The 17,427-nt window shown below is 41.5% G+C and overlaps 1 protein-coding gene across 2 annotated transcripts in view; it reads left to right on the top strand.

The window, feature by feature from the left end:
• PTPN22 (protein tyrosine phosphatase non-receptor type 22) overlaps positions 1-17,427 on the top strand; it is a 118,846-nt gene that overhangs the window by 82,517 nt on the left and 18,902 nt on the right. For both annotated transcript variants that reach the window (XM_066600070.1, XM_066600069.1), the window contains exons 10-14: positions 913-990; positions 2,809-2,895; positions 8,009-8,070; positions 8,662-9,398; positions 12,201-12,266. In XM_066600070.1, the coding sequence (XP_066456167.1) occupies positions 913-990; positions 2,809-2,895; positions 8,009-8,070; positions 8,662-9,398; positions 12,201-12,266 (1,030 nt within the window). The remainder of the gene's footprint in view (positions 1-912; positions 991-2,808; positions 2,896-8,008; positions 8,071-8,661; positions 9,399-12,200; positions 12,267-17,427) is intronic.

Genomic DNA, 17,427 nt, shown 5'->3' with positions numbered 1-17,427 from the left:
CATTATTTGCTGTGACCACCCTTTCTCGTCTAAAGCAGCATCAGTTCTTCTAGTTACACTTGCAAACAGTTTTCAAATGAACTCAGCAAGGCGTTTTTTTTAACATCTTGGAGAACTGACAAGAGATGATTTATGGATGTCGTCTCACTTAAATTCTTCTGTCTCTTCATGTAATCCCAGACAGACTGGATGATGATAGGAACAGGGCTCTGTAGGGTCGGATCATCACTTCCAGGACTCCTTGTTCTTCTTCACACTTGACTCTGTCACTGTTTTTTTTACGTCCCTCACTGGGCACCATAAGGTAGAGTTTGTCACACTGATTACAGTGATATGTCTACTATGTAGATCTGTGCAATAGTTTTGGGAAAACTTGCATTTTATTAGTAGCAGCCATACTCAGAACTAGTCCTGCATATTCATGAACTGTAGGTTAGCCATACCCACCCGCCCTAAAACTAATGATTGGCAGCCTCTATGCACAGTAATAGTCTTCCAGCAGTCAATCAGGGACTGGAGGGCAGGGTGGGTGTAGCTAGCTGCAGCTCATGAATATTGGGGACTACTTCCTATATACAGTATGTTACTGATAAAATGTAAGTTTCTCAAAAACTACTGCACAGATCCGCACAGTAGACACATCACTGTAATCAGCGTGACTGTCACTATGCTATGCTGCTCTCAGAGAGGGGAGCAAGAACATGGTGGCAGAGTCTCTTTAATGACATTGGCTTCATATTTGGGGTTGCTGTCCTGTGGCAGAAAAGGTTTTGGAGTTAATCAGATGCTTTCTACTTTTGACAAAATACATTAGACATTAGATAGGCAGACCAATAGGCCCAAAGCCTTAATTAAGACTTATTGTTGTGCATTCTGTAACATGTAGACAATTTTGGTTCTCTTGCTTATTAGATTATTCCAGTTAATTTCAGCATTTATGCCATCATTCAAGAAATGAGAACACAAAGATCCTCACTAGTCCAAACCAAGGTATGTATTGGATCATTAGCAAGAATATTTTATTGTATCCACTGCCCTTATCTGGAATACCTGAAAACGCCTTTAACCCCTTAATGCCCCAGAATGCAGAGTTACATCCTGGGGGTACACGGTTTGCATGGAGAGGGATCGGGAGCTGTTCCATACAATGCGAGTGCTGGCTATCTATGACAGCTGACACCTGCCCACAACAGCAGCAAGCAGGATGAATGCTGATTGTGGCTGTTAACCCTTTATCGAGGTGCCGTTTGGTTGCCATAACAACCAAGGCCTTCTGAAGGCCCTCAGGGCTGCCATGGCTGATTACCTCTCAAGTCATGCCTGCGGCGTGGCTTGATAGGCTGCTTGTCAGAACACAGTGCAATGCAATACTATGGTATTCCGTTATATTCTATGAGCAGTCATGCAATCGAAAGTTCACGTCCCCTATGGGGCTGAAAAAAATCTAAAAATGAGTTTGCAAAAGTTTTATTAACTATAAGAAGAAATTAAAGTTTTAAAAGCCTTCCGTTTCCAATATTTATAATAAAAAAATTAAAACAAAAAACATATTTATTATCGCTACATCTGTAAAAGTACGATCTATCAAAGTAACGTATCGTTTATCCCATTGTCAGAAAAAAACATGTCTGAATTGTGCTTTTTTGTTCATCTCATCTCCAAGAAGAAAATTTTAAAAAGGCGATCAAAAAGTTCTTCAAAATGGTAACAAATGAAACTACAGGACATCTCACAAAAAAACAAGCACACAACTAAGTTATGGCTGTCAGAAGATGGCGGCAGAAAACAATTTTATTTTTTTCAATTTTTTTTTATTTTTTAAAAGTAGTACAGCAGAAAAAAAAGATATATATATTTGGTATTGTAGAAATCATACTGACCCTTAGAATTAAATTATCATGTGTAGCATTGTGTACACCGTAAAAATAAGACCCCGCCCCCGTACAGAGGCCGGGGAGTCCCCTCATCCCCGTGGGGGCTAACAGGAGTTAACAGCGGGACATTTAAAAGGTGATTCTGGCCAGAAGCCCCTTTTAAATGCCCTGCTGTAAGCAGCGGGCAAACTATTGGCAGTGCAGAAGATTCCATTAACGGCTTTTCCCATAGGAGTCAATGGAAACTCCTGCTGGCACGCACCTAAGATCTATCTTTTTTAGGTGCATGCCTTGCATATAAACGCTTCTATAAGAACCCATTGGTTCTTTTAGAAGTGTTCATTTGCCACAGACCTAAAATACGCTCGTCTGACTGCACCCTTCCATTGCATTTTGGGCATTCATAGGGGCTGCAACCATAGGAGCCCCCGATAAAGGGGAAAACACCCACCTGTAGCCATAGAAGTCACTGATAAAGCTGATCTGGGTCTCCTAGGACCCTGCAGCTCTACTGTGGTAAGGGGCAACCGGCAGTCATGTGATTGCCAGGTCAAATAGCAGAAGTAACACTTCCACTTTCTCTCTTCACTACAGAGCGCTCATTGAGTATTATGTAGCCCCCCCCCCCCCCAAGAGAGAAGGCAGAAGCGGTTAAAAACTGCTTCTGCCTTCTCCTTAGGGTTCTCGACTGTGAGTAACAGCCAAGGACCTGACCTGCTCATGCTACATTGCAGGAGATTTAATCCCACACCATATTTTTGCAATCTGACAGGATTAAAGCCCAGAACCAAATCTCGTAAATTGTGCGTGGTCCTTAAGGGGTTAATAGCATCAATAATAATATCTTGACTATAGATGGCAGTACAGATTTCAAAAACATGGTACAGGTAACATGTATAAAAATGTATCCACTCTGGTTTGTAATATTTCCTAGGAACAGTATGAGCTTGTCTATAATGCAGTTATTCATCTATTCAAAAAAGAACTTGAGAAGTTAAATGGAATACCAGAGGAGAATACGGTAAGTGTCCAGTCTAATAATTTCCTTGGTTATTTTTATTATCCATTATATGCTTCTTACATAATGGCAGGACACTAGGACTGTAGTGTACAATAGCTGTAGGGAATGCCCAAGATGCAGCAGATGTCAACTTAAAGGGGTTTTCCAATCCAAAACTATTTATGACCTACCAGTCATCAATAGCAGATCAGCGGGGAGCACAACTCATGTGAATGAGATGTAGGCTGTCTGTTATGCAGTCATCCAGTTTGATAGTGCAGCTCTCTCCCATTGAAGTGAATGGGAGAGAGCTGTAGTACGCTACCTGGCCACTACACTACAGACGATCAGCTGATCAGTGGGTGTCTACCCCAGCCTATCACCGTTGATCTACTATTGCTGAAATATCCTGAGATTAGGTCAATAAAAGCTTTCGACTAGAAACTCCCTTCAAAGAGAGTTTGTCCGCAGTTTTGACAGCATTGTATTTGTGATGGAGATAACAGTGTAATCACACCATGGCTGATGGTCATGTAGCTGCATTACCACGAATCCAAGTTTTATTTCCCCCAACGACGCAATAGCAAGGGCCAAGGATCAGTCTCGCAGCCATTGGTTATTTGCACTGAGTGTGTTCCTCGCCTTATAACCCCCCCCCCCCCCATTCCCCAGCCCTGAGTGACAGCTCTTTACTCCCCTGTTGTCATATGGGACAACAGGGGAGTAAAGCGAAGTAGAAATCTTATGATTAAAGCGATCAGTAAGTACTGTATATTCACTGACTTACAATGCACTGCATATTAATTGCCCCCTAGGAAATAATAAACAGTTTATTTGGAGTGCTCATTTAGATCCATTTATTATGCAGTCTTAAAGTTTGAACATAATCTGTGCTGCTAAAATGTCAGAATTGATGATGTACTTGCGATCTTTCTCATCGATTTGGTAACCGTCAAGAAAGGTGGTTGTGATTTCCAATAGAGATATAGTTTAGGCAACGAGTGAATTTTCATTTTTCTCACTGTCAGACAAGAAAAATAGCCCTAATTTGTTAAGAGGTGAGAACCTTTTTATATAGTTGGTGCATATGTCTTCAACTGCCAGCTTTACTTAGACTTATGTAAAATACACTAGTCCTAGGCCCCCTTCACACGAGCTAAGCGCAACTGCACACGGTTCAGTGCTGCAATTTTATGGGATGAACAATGCTATTTTGCCTGCACAACAGCATATTTTACTGTACTTTATGCACCCGCAAAGCATTGCGGCAAGTGAGGTTCCGCGCCTGCGGATCAACGACCTCTGTCAGGAAAATGGGCACTTCACATGTAAAAATGCTTGAGGAGACTTGATTTTCTTTAAATCTGGTGCCTGCCAGCATTTAATCACAGCAAACAATACAGCATATCAAAGTCCATGTCTATTATCCTGGGTTTAAAACCCGCAGGGTCCCAGTCATTACCCCCACTCCGGGGCAGCTGGAGAGTGTCCTCCTCCGTCCGTCGGGTGACTGATCCAAACTGGTCTGCACCAGACCACAGGCTCCAAGTCCCTGAAGGCAGCAACTTCACCGCCTTTCACTGGGCCACACTGGACCTCTGATTAGCAGCCTTTCTGCTCCACTGAGCTATCACTTCCCTTTGAGTGTAGCAGGAGCTTACTTCCTGCCACACCCATGGTGTTTTGCCCCTCTCTCCGGTACCAGAATGCCTATCTCAAGCCCTCTGCAGGCCACTCTGTATGCTGCACTCCCACAGCATGTTCATATGCGCGCGGCAAACAAGCGCACCAATTAAAATGGCTAATTAGTTGCAAATATATTCTTTTTTCAGTGCAATTACGCAGTGTTCTACGCTTCAGCTTGCATATTGCACATGCATTTGCGCAACCCCCATCTATAGGGACCTTTCATGTGCAAATCTGCAGAAAAGTAGAGCATCCTGCGTTTTTTCTTGCCCAACCAAAATGTGCACACAAAATACATGCATGTGAACGATTCCATTGAAATCAATGGGTTCTATTCCCCATGTACTGCACGTGTGCAAATATGCACACAGTTACACCTGTGTGAAGCCTGCTGTAGGCCAGATTCACACAAGTGTGTTTGTAGAGCGAATTATGCTTTTTGGTATTTTAGTGCACTTTTACCACACCCAAGCCATGTGTATTTGCACATAGAAAAAAATACTCACTGATTGAAATGCCTAATTAGTTTAATGAGTTCCAGATGTGTTCTTTTTCCTGCGCAATTATGCAGTGTTTCAGGCATCCCTAGCGTATTTTGTGAGCATCTGACTTCAATGGGGACTTTTGGTGCATAAATGCACCGAAAAATAGAGTATGCTGCGTTTTCATTTGTGTGACTGAAATGCGCTGGAAAAAGGCATGTGAATGAACCCATTGAAATCGATCCTATTATTGCGCATGCAAATACGCCTGTGTGAATCTGGCCTTAGTAAATGTAATCATAAATCTATGCAGTAACTGCAATTCTGAGACACTAATATATATTAAAAAAATTAATCCGCACAGAATTTGGATCCTATTTAGATTTTAAAAAATGTAGACACTCACATTAAACCAGTTATTTCCTAACATGTTGTACGGGGATACTGAAAGGTAATCATTACTAGTGCAGAGCACAGAACTGCAGTGATTCTCCATATTAAAGGGTCACGGTGCTTTGGGGCTGATTCCATATATTTTTTTAACTTAGAAAGTCCAACATAATGTTTGAAGTAAAAGCTCCATATAAATTAATTACATGCCAGAAAATGACTGGAAACGAGTGAATTTCACCTTTAATGGCCTCTTGAGTGTTTTTTTTTCTCAGAAATATACTATATTCTTATTCACCTCTTAAGCTCTGTTGAGTCTTTTGAAGTCCCACAGACCTGTATTTGTATATGTGTCCTTGAAACATCAAGGCATTCAATCTATTTCATCCACTCCTTTTAATGGTTCTTAATGAGATGAGCTGTTTTGTCATATCATCAAAAGGGCATTACATTGTACTTCACCGGCAGAAACGGTGGTCATGCATCACAAGTAGAACGAGTCTCCCCGTGTTAGCTCTGTAAAGGTCATTTAAAAACTTGGAAAATTACTGCCTCTTCTATTAGTTATGCTCCTATACTTGTTCACATGCACCCCTTGAAGCAAATAGATGGAATAAAAGGTAGGGCCATCTATGGGGAGAGGGATTATCAATGCTGAGCATGAGTTAGATCCATGAATGTTTCTATTTCTTATGTTCTAATATTCTCTCCATCAGTAGCTGCAGGTATTTGCCATATTATATTTTACTGATATCTCTCTGGAAATGTCTGTTTTAGTAAATAATTGTACTTTTCCCATGAGATAACAAATTCTGGAGCAACTTTTCTTATAACTCTGTGTTGTACTGTTCCCCTGTTATTCCTACTAGAAATGTATGAATAAATTGATAACTGGATGTTATCAGTTGGAGGATTGTTCCTTCGACTAATCGGTGATTACACCACTAGGCTGTGTAGAGACAAACTACTTTGAGAAGGTCTATAATATAAGAACAAAAAAGCGCTCCCTAGCACAAGATCTCCGGATCACTGGCAAAGAATAAATGGACAGCATTCAACTGTAAGGGTTGTGCTGATTGTGCAGCCCATGTAGAGACGTTAATATAGCCCCCCCCCCCCCCCCAGGGACATGGACAATCCGACAACCTAGGCATACTGAAGGAGGAAAAGAGGAGGACCACAGTGCTGCTGCACAGGAAAACCAAATGGGATGGAGGAGAATCTTTTGTTTGGATGACACGTTTCAGCACTGTAACAGCGCTTTAATCAGATCACATGTTGTAGCAATTTCAGGCATTACAGTGGAGCCTTAGGTGCAGCAGATGCAGGTCTGGAGAGTAGTCAGGGAAGCAACGGGAGATCTCGGTTTGCAGTACAGATGGACGAGCTGGGTAGCATAATCTAGAAGGGAAGCCAGAAGTCAGCAGCAGGAGGTCTCAGTTTTCAGTACAGATGGATGAGGCAGGTAGCGTAGTCAGAAAGGAAGCCAGGGGTCAGCAACGGGAGGTCTTGGTTTGCAGTACAGATGAATGAGCTGGGTAGTGTAGTCAGAAGGGAAGCCAGAAGTCGGTATCAGGAGGTCTTGTAGCAATAGCAGAGGAGCAGGCAGAATTGTAGCTTGACCAATGCTGTGGAGCAGAATAATCACACTCTGGCGCAGTGTCAGGGTCAGGCTTTTATAATAAGCCTAATCAGGAACAGAGGGCAGGGTCAGGACCAGGAGGCAGGAACTAGATAACTTGAATCATGGAACAAGGCTGGATGGCTCAGCAGTAAGAGCCGGTTTGATTCCTGACACGCTTTTATCAGATCACACACACAGTCAGCGCTGAAACGTGTTATCCTATTAAAGGATTCCCCTTCATACCGTTTGGTTTTCCTGTGCAGCAGCACCATGGTCCTCCTCTTTTCCTCCTTCTTCTTCCTTTGCTTTGACAAGGCGAATGGCAGCTTCCAGTTCATAATTTAGTCAAGAACTTCTGAGAGGAAAAACAGAGGAACGGTACAACACTGAGTCGTGAGATAAGATGCTCAAGAATTGTTGTTTCATGGGGAATGCAAGTATTTACTAAGACAGACGCTGTGACAGGCTCTCTTTATATCAGTCTGACCACTATAAAGATATATTAGACTCTAGAGTAATCTTTCAATCTTATAACCAGTCCTTAAGTTAAACTTTCACACTGCAGTAAATGGGGTTCTCACTTTGCTTTGCTGCCATAGAATAGCTATTGGTTCCTCCATCCGGCATTTGTGACAATGCAAGTCAGTTAATATAGACTTGCTTTCATGCTTTACAATCAGAACCCAACTGGCAACCAAGTCGCTCACCCATTGTGGTCCTAAGGCACTTGGCTAAAATAGGATGATGTGTCATGCACATTATCGAGTTTGGGTGGGAAACATATCCAAAAATGCATTCCATCCTGTGCACTCCTGTCTCCTCATTTGAGTATGTCCCCTTGCATCCCTACACCAAAGACCGTTTTGATTATTTGCAGGCATGTAATTTGTGAGTGGGAATTATTTCCTTTTTGAATGATTTAAATATGTAATTTTATGTGTTTAATTTGTAGACAATTAGGAATACACCAGATCCACAAGGCACTGACAGGGGATTACTAAGCCTTCCCAGCAGGTAAATATCAAAATTTGAGAGGGTCAACATATAATCTTCCATTTTATGCAATCTGTTTGTACATGGATGTTGCTAATAAAATGTTCTAGCAGTGTTCTGTTAAATATCATTTCTTATAATTGTTTTATTAATGCAATAGTGAAAATAGTGAGAAGTCAAAACATAATAAAAATAATTATCTATAGAGCACCTATAGAGATCCCTATATATGCTGTGACTATGCAAACACACCATACCTAGTAAGGTAGCTAATAAAGATCAATCCACTAAGAATTGTGCTGCCTTGCCTATAACATAAAGATAACTCTGCATACCATGTTAGGTATATCTAACATTAGGAGAGGCAGTGATTGTGTGCACACTGACTGCAGGTCTGGGAGCAGTATGAATGCTAGGGAAGCTGAATGCCTAACAACAAGCAGTGAATTTCAGAAAAGTTACATTGAAAGTATATTACAAATTGATGAGATACACACAGGCTATTAGATGAGCATACGTTGTCTGAAAAGTTAGATATGCAATTAAGTTTATGGCTTTGTAGATAGATATAGATAGATACCTATAAGATTACAACTGTTGTCCCTTTTAAAGTTCCACAGGACAGACGAGAGAAGATATTCACCAATGGACTGGAGGTTTTACTGCAATAACCTGTAATACTGGAATAAACTTTAATAACATTTTGGAACCATTACCACCACCAAAGATGTATACAACCTGTGGCAATACGGAGCTAAATCACCTCAAAAGTCAGACACAGCACTTAACTGATCAATGTTTTGATGTACCTCCCCCTTTACCAAGGGCACAGTATAACAAGTATATCCAAAATGCCATTTGTGATGACTCCAATACTAAACCTGCTGTAGAAAGAAGGATGTATAGGGGACATATGCCATTAACGCAAACCAAATCCACTCCCTTTGAACTGTGCCAACAGAGACAGTCCTGTGTACTAGCAAATACGTCAAAAAAATCAGAAGTGTACCATGATGGATTGAATATTTCATCTCACATGGAGCAAAAGTCCAAATTGTCGGGCTCCTTAGGTAACATAAGTACTGTTCCCAGCAGTCATGTATATATTCGTTTGACTGAAGACCCTTATTTTTCCCCTACTCTATCTTCTGACCCCGGATCACCGAAATTTGCAGATTTTTGTCTAGAAGCTGTTTCTCCTGAAGTGACTAAAACAAATGTTAACATAATGCAGAACCCTGGCTCACTGTTGTATGAGTCACAACAGTTGTGCCATATGAACGAGCCTTTCATACAAAGACCACTGGAAGGGGTAGATGTTCTTCAGCCAAGCAACCTAAATGGCAAGAGTAAGTATCAAAAGGGTAAGAAGCTAATTTTTGATTAGTAAATAAACACCATTTTTAATCACAAAGGAGGTGAGTAACCTTGTAAATACTTTGCATCTTTATGTTTTATTGATACTGAACTTGTATTATATCCCAAAGCAGCAGTCAAAATTCTGTTAATTGCTAGTTTAAGCAATGGCCATACTTATCATCAGACACATCCCTAAGGCCACTCTCACACTGGACACTTTTTACCGCAATTAGCACAGAGCTTCGAACACCAGGCTATCGCGGTACAACGTTCCCATTGATTTCAATGGGGTCTGGTAGACTTTTGCTCAAACTGAGCATTTTTAACGCTGTGATTTTCAAGTGCTGTCTGCTCTATTTTTGCGTGTTTTCACACTTTTTAACACACCTCATGACCCATCATAGTGCAGGATGCATTAAAAAACACAGTGAAACGCAGTGGAATGCGTTAGAAAATGCAGTGTGCGAAATTGCGGTAAACCTGTCTGTTTTGAGCCGTATAAAATTTTTATGGTGTTGTCTAAAAACATTATTTCTGTATATGAGTAGCTTATTGTTAGTTTTATGGTGAGGTGAAATGCATTGAATCTCTCATTTGGTTCACAGTTGGTCCAGATAAGTATAATGTTATCTATGTAGTGGAAGTAGGCCAATGGTTTGATAAAGCAGGAGGCTAGAAAGTCACTCTCCAGTTTTGCCAAGAAAAGGTTGGCTTATTGCGGTGCCATCTTACTGCTCATGGTGGTTCCGGTGAGTTGAAGGAATCTCTTCACCAAAGGAGAAATAGTTGTGCGTGAGGATGAATCTTGTGAGTTGTGACACTTCAGAGGTGATTCCAAGGTGCGCGATCAGTACGTCATCATGTGGGATGTTGGAACATAAGGATTCCACATCCATGGTGGCCAGGATGGCGACATATGGGAGGGGACCTATGGTTGACAGTTTGTTCAGTAAGTCCGTGGTGTCCTGCAAGTAGTTGGTTGAGGACACCTTCTACTCATCCTGAGATTCCTTCAGTGAGGGTTCCCACACCGGAGATAATTGGCTTCCCTGGGTTGCCAGCTTTGTGTAGTTTGGAAGCATGTAGAATATTTTAAAAATCCCCTTAACATGGTGCAGAGAATTTGCGCAACAAATTTGTGTCTATTGTGTCACATTGTGCTGCGGAATTCAGTCCTTGAAATACAAGGGTTGAATTCTTTAGCTGTTCTACAAGCGAAAATGTAGCCAAATCTGCACCAATTAGGTGTGGATTTGGCCAATGCAGAATTCTTGCAGAATTGCTTCAGGTATTCTGTCGTAGAATTCCGGCAGCATTTCTGCCACGTGAGAAGGCGGCTTAAGGCTTTTGTTGATTTCCTGTAATGGAGTAGGACAGTTTTTTTTTCACTTGACAGTACAGGGTACAATGGCTGCTGTTAAGATGAGACTTTTTTAAAAGCAAATCTTTTTGCTACCATCTTACCTTTTCTCCAGAGATATAAGAAACAGCACTGGGATTCAAATCCATAGGTGCACTTCTCACCAAAAGCAGCCAGATTCAAAACCTCAGTCGGAGCCAATCATCATAGAAAAGTCGCTGAGACAGCACACCCAAAAAAACGTGACCTGTTCATTCACACATTGTCATTGTCATTCACAGCAAATGGTGAATAAACCAGTCAAGTCTTTTGGATGTGCTCTTAGTGACGTTTCTATGATGATCGGCTACTATATGGTATTATTGAGACATCTGCTTTAAAGCGGAACTCATGGCGCATTCATACTCATCTAGGCATGCTTAGTGATATGTGTCAAGGTCATTGTGAAGTGAGGAAAGGAGGTGAGCTGTGATTATCAACTATTGTGACTGATGGATCGTGTGATCTATATACACATGTTTACCTTGCATTGTAATCCTTCCTGCCTGTGATGATAATGACAGATGACAACTGAAAGTTTTCTGCACAGAATAGGAAGTGTCAGACTACTATTTGGCTTGGTGGTGTGAAAGCTGAAGTATTTAGGATTTTTTTCAATATAAATTGTGACACTGAAAATTAAAACAAAATCACTGAAAAGTCATACAGTATATTTAATATAAAAACATACGATAGATAATTTTCTGATCACATGTCCCTTTTAAATCTGAACATGCAAAGTACTGGTTTATTTTATTTTTAACTAAACAGGATGCCAGTGTGAAAAAATAATAAAGAAGCTTATTCTCACCTCTCCCCACTACCTGTAAGTTCTCTGCTGATGGCTCTGGGTCTCCTTGCTGACATAACGTTTACAGGCTGCAGCAGCCTGTTTATGGGATATTACAGGCTGCTGCAGCTAATGACAGAGTTGAGAAATCGATAGCTGAGCCATGTTATTGGCTGCAGTAGCCAGTTTATGGGACATCACAGGGTGCTATAACCTGTAAATAAAACATCAGCGAGGAGAGCATCAGAGGACTTGTGGGAAAAGGTTAGTATAAACTCCTTTATTTTTTCACACAGGCAGCCTTTTTAGCTAAGAACAAAATAAGTTGCACAACCCCTTTAAAAGCTGAACTCTCACAACAAGAAATGAGTTAAAGAGGGATCCTTTCTTTCTGTGGGAGATAAGCTACTTACAGAGATATGTCATCCTAGAAGCATTGCTTCTAGAAGAGACTCCTTCATATGATGGTGTGTAGAAGGACTCATATAGTGTATATATCTCTATACTATTTCTTGACAAAGATTGCATTATATCAAATAGTATGTGGGTCTTTTTATTATATATATATAAATTATATTCAGTTGTGCCCTGTTTCCAATACAGATGTTGACAGTCCTCCTCCATTGCCAGAACGTACACCTGAGTCCTTCATAGTTCACGATGAACAAGGTAAGCAAAGGACAGATAGAGGAAATGCAATTCATTATTTAAAAACATTAGGAATAATTGTAAAAGCAAATCCTATTATATCATTTGTGCCTATGTCATGTCATACTAGGCAATAGGCAAATATGGCTGCAATCATATGTTACATTTACATTTCTTCTCATATACACATAGTTGTATGCCTCTTTCATGGTTTATTAAATGATCCCATGAAAACAGCTAAAATGATATACAATTCAATAATTAGAGGGGATGATTACCTATTTATTTTCTTCAGATGTTACTGCTTAGCTGCTTTTTTTGTTAATCTTCATTAAAGCAGAGCTGTGGTCACTGACTACACCTTTACTACAGTGTCTACAGGGAATCTGAGGTAGTCTGAGACACACCCCCATCTCATTATTTGTTCTCTCCGCCTCCTGCAGCTCTGCGTCCTCTGATTGGCTACTGTATAGAACACAAGTTTATCACATGCTCAGCAGATCAGTGCATAGAGAGCTGATATCCATTACCACAATGATTATAAAGTAAAGAATATTAAAACACATGTAAGAAAAAAACAGACAATTTCTGCACATGTACTGAAAGAGAGAAGCCTTTAAAGGGATATTCCCAACATTGCATACCTGAACCACAGCCCACCTGTGAGAGTGAATGGAGAGAGGGTATGCTCGTTTGCTTCCATAACTCACATAGAAGTTAATTCTATGTGTAGCCATCTCTTCATTCACTGTCTTCTTACAGTAACCACCTAAAAAGATGTGATGGGGTCAGGGGGATATACTCCTTGGACTGTTCTTCACACAGGTAGGTCCTGCATGCATCAGTTTTGGCATATCCTTTGGCCGGCTTCATACAGACGTATTTGTGTGCACAATATGCAGAGAATAGAATCCATTGATTTCAATAGGTTCACACACATTTCTGTATTCTGCGCAAGCATTTCGGTCATGCAAAAAAAAAATAGAACATGCTCTATTTTTCTGCATATTTGCACACCAAAGTTCCCCATAGAACTCAGTTGGGGGTGCAGAAATGCAAGGAGATGTGTGAAACACTGCGTAATTCTGCTGGAAGAGAACACATATGGATCTTATTAAGACTATTTAGCCATTTCAGTCGCTGCATGTTTGTTTGCCATGTGCAAATCAACATGCCTTGCGGGCACAAAAAGTACAGTAAAGTACATCGATGAGCATACAAGAAAACTTAGTTCGTTCTGCAAAAAGACTACGAGCATGCTCGCGCAAATGTGCATACAATTGTGTGGAGGGGCCAAAGGATGTACCATAAATGCTTGAATTGTGAATATTACTTTAAGGCCTTAGTCAGACGGGCATTTTTTTTTTGCGCGATTTGCGCATGCGCATGCGTCCGGCGATTTTTTAAAACCATTGCTTTGCAATGGTATCGGACACATGAGCGCTTTTTATGCGCTCGTCCGATAAATTATAGAACAGAAATCGCAGATCGCACCTATCTGCGATCTGCGATTCCTGTTCTCTTCTCTATATGCGCTCAATGGGGCCGGCGGCAGCAGCGCCGACCCCATTGAGAACATATAGAAGACAAATCATTCTTCTCTGCCACAGCTGTAACAGCTGTGGCAGAGAAGAACGATGTTTGCCCATTGAATTCAATGGAGCAGGCAATACAGCCAGCTCCATTGAAAGCAATGGGCTGCCGGCATGCGCGGGATGAATTGTCGGGAAGGGCTTAAATATATAAGCCCTTCCCTGCAATTCATCCAGAAAAGTGTTAAAATAAAAAATATATATATACTCACCTGCTCCCGGCAGTCGGAGTTCCGCGCGGCCGGCCTGCAGTGGGTGTGAAGGGGGTGTGAGTCAGACCTGCCCCCTGAATGGCTTAGCGCTGAGCCAATCCGGGGGCAGGTCTGACTCACACCCCCTTCACACCCACTGCAGGCCGGCCGCCGGGAACTCCGACTGCCGGGAGCAGGTGAGTATGTATATATTTTTTATTTTAACACTTTTCTGGATGGATTGCAGGGAAAGGCTTATATATTTAAGCCCTTCCCGACAATTCATCCCACACTCGCCCACAGCGCATTGCTTTCAATGGAGCCGCTGTATTGCCGGCTCCATTGAATGCAATGCGCTGGACAGCTCCGGCCCGTTTCTAATGAAACGCGGCTAGGAGCAGATTTTCGGGCACTGGTCACGCGATTTGCGGATGCGCATCCGTCATGCGATCCGCAAATCGCGCGAAAAAACGCCCGTCTGACTAAGGCCTAAAGCTGTTGCCCTACTTTAAAAGAAAAAAGTTAAACAGCTGACCATAACGCCAAGAGTTCAGGGTGGTGACCCTGAGGCCTCTGGTTGGCTGCAGCAGTCACATGACTCCCACTGTCCAGGAAGAGCCGTAGGAGCCACTGCTTATCAGGGGGAGAAAATAGGCAAGTATTGCTTCATTCATTGTTCTAAGTCATGGCCAGCTGTTTAAAAAAAAAATTAAGTGGGACAACCCCTTTAATGTGAGATACGAGAAGTCACCCCCAGCTCCTCCATTCGGTTCTGCTGTGATTAAGCAATATACAGTATATATTGGAAGCGTGCTGAAACTGAAGCACTTACGTGCAATTCTGCTAGTGTTACTTACTGTACTCAAGTTCAGAAAATAGCAATAAAGCTTTAAGAAGGGAAAGAAAACTGAGATTTATGTTAGAAAAGTGAGATCATAATTAGCAGCTATAGCAACCAGACCAGATATGAAAATGTGCTCCATAAAGAGCACCTTACAGCAAAATGTTAAATCTTTATTGTGCCCACACGCCGTTTCAACCCTCCATCCAAGGGTCTTTATCAAGAACTTGATAAAGACCCTTGGATGGAGGGTTGAAACGGCGTGTGGGCACAATAAAGATTTATTCTTTTATTTAACCCCTGGAGTGCTGCTCTCATACATACTTTGCTGCTGAAATTGTGATCCAGGATCCAGGATCTTTGATGAGCGTGCACCAGCTGGTGAGGACTGTCTTCCCTGCATATTTGAAGGTGAAGTGTGTGCTGTGATCAGTATTACATATTGGATTACAGCAAAATGTTAATGCCAAGGGCTCATTCACACGAGTGTATATACATTGTGTATTCACGAATGTTTTTTTCACGCGTGTAATACCTGCGAATAGAACCCATTGATTTTAATGGGTTGATTCACATTTGTGTATTTGCATATTGCATATTTCGGTCACATAAAAAAAAACTTGGCATGTACTAGCTTTATGCATATTTATGGACTGAAATACTGTATTATGTATATGAAGCACATAAATATGCTGCATAAAAAAACGCATGCACTTGCAAATAAATGCTGCGTTTTTACACAACTGAAAGATGCATACGCATCTTAAATGTGCCCTGCAGGAGCACAGTGTACAGAATGGCCTGCAGAGGCGGATAGACACTAATTCTGATACCTGAGAAAAAGAGAACACCCGTGGGTGTGGCAGGAGGTAACATAAAAGGATCGGTTCCTGCCACACACAGGGGGAAAAACTAGCTGCTAGCCAGAGAGGCTAAAGGCGCAGCCATCAGGACTGGGAGCCTGAAGTCCGGCATGGACCAGTTTGGGCCCGTCACCTGTCTGATAGAGGAGGACGCCCTTTAGATGCCTCAGACGGGGTTAGTGACAGAGATAGCACCAAAATATTTGAAAGCGCTCACCTCTACTCCCAGCAGGATTTTTTCTTTCCTTTAGAGTGGAGTCTGCTCCATATCAGAGGAAACTTAGCTTCTCGTCCGCTGCCGCTTGATCCAGCCGGCCTCTTTAGTAGATATGCAAATAATGGAAGCTTCGGACTAGCATAAAAGCAAACTTTCTTCTTTATTTATGCACAGTGCTCACAACATCATGGTGATAAGATGTTATTGGAAAACGCTTTTCAACCTGTTATCTTAGGTCTTGATCACCTAAGACAGAGACCCTGTGGGTTGTGAACCCTGGACATTATGTGCAGTATACATTTGCTTTTGTATCTTTCACGTTTGCTGTGATGTGGAATAAAACTGGCAGGCGCCAGATTTAAAGAAATTCCTGTCTCTGGAGTGTTTGTACACATGAGGTGCTCATTCCCGACGGAGAGGTGGCCAACCAAGAGGCGAGTAACTCCAGCTTTCCACAGCCCCAAGAGGATTACTATCCCATCCCATCTTAGGGCAGCCTCACTCGGGCGTGTTTGTGTGTGCAACGTACTTTATTTTGGTCCAAAGGCACTATATGAGTCTACTAGCTGATATACCCGGCTTCGCCCGAGTTAATTTGGTACTGGTGTTTATCTGGTGTTCACAGGGAAAATCTTATGAAGTCGTGGTTACTTTAGAGATACTGAGGAAAAACATATGTTCACCATTTTGCATAGTTCTCTGCGTTACCCAGGAAACACCACGTGGAGGCAACCATGCGATGTTTCCTTTATGTAAAATGACATCAAGAAGTGAGAGAATTAGATTACGTACATAAAATTTGGACACTAATTCTTTTGCGCTTAGAATTGTATAATCGAGTTGGGACCCATTAGCTTTTCCTATTTATGACATAATCAATGCTTGTGCCAAATTTCATGTTTCTATGACATTGGGAAGTGAGAGATTTAGATTATGTATGTAAAATTTGGACGCTAATTCTTTTGCGCATAGAATTGAATAATGGAGTTGGGACCCATTAGCTTTTCCTATTTATGACATAATCAATGCTCGTGCCAAATTTCCCGTTTCTATGACACCGGAAAGTGAGAAAATTACATTTGCACGTAAAATTTGAACGCTAATTCTTTTTCACATAGAATTGAATAATCGAGTTGGGACCCATTAGCTTTTCCTATTTATGACATAACTAGCTGATATACCCGGCTTCGCCTGAGTTAATTTGGTACTGGTGTTTATCTGGTGTTCACAGGGAAAATCTTATGAAGTCGTGGTTACTTTAGAGATACTGAGGAAAAACATATGTTCACCATTTTGCATAGTTCTCTGCGTTACCCAGGAAACACCACGTGGAGGCAACCATGCGATGTTTCCTTTATATAAAATGACATCAGGAAGTGAGAAAATTAGATTACGTACATAAAATTTGGACACTAATTCTTTTGCGCTTAGAATTGAATAATCAAGTTTGGACCCATTAGCTTTTCCTATTTATGACG

Source organism: Eleutherodactylus coqui, chromosome 4 (assembly GCF_035609145.1).
Source record: "Eleutherodactylus coqui strain aEleCoq1 chromosome 4, aEleCoq1.hap1, whole genome shotgun sequence".
Classification (NCBI taxonomy): Eukaryota; Metazoa; Chordata; class Amphibia; order Anura; family Eleutherodactylidae; genus Eleutherodactylus; species Eleutherodactylus coqui.
Note: the sequence above shows the minus strand (reverse complement) of the source record. Positions and strands in the feature narration are given on the sequence as shown.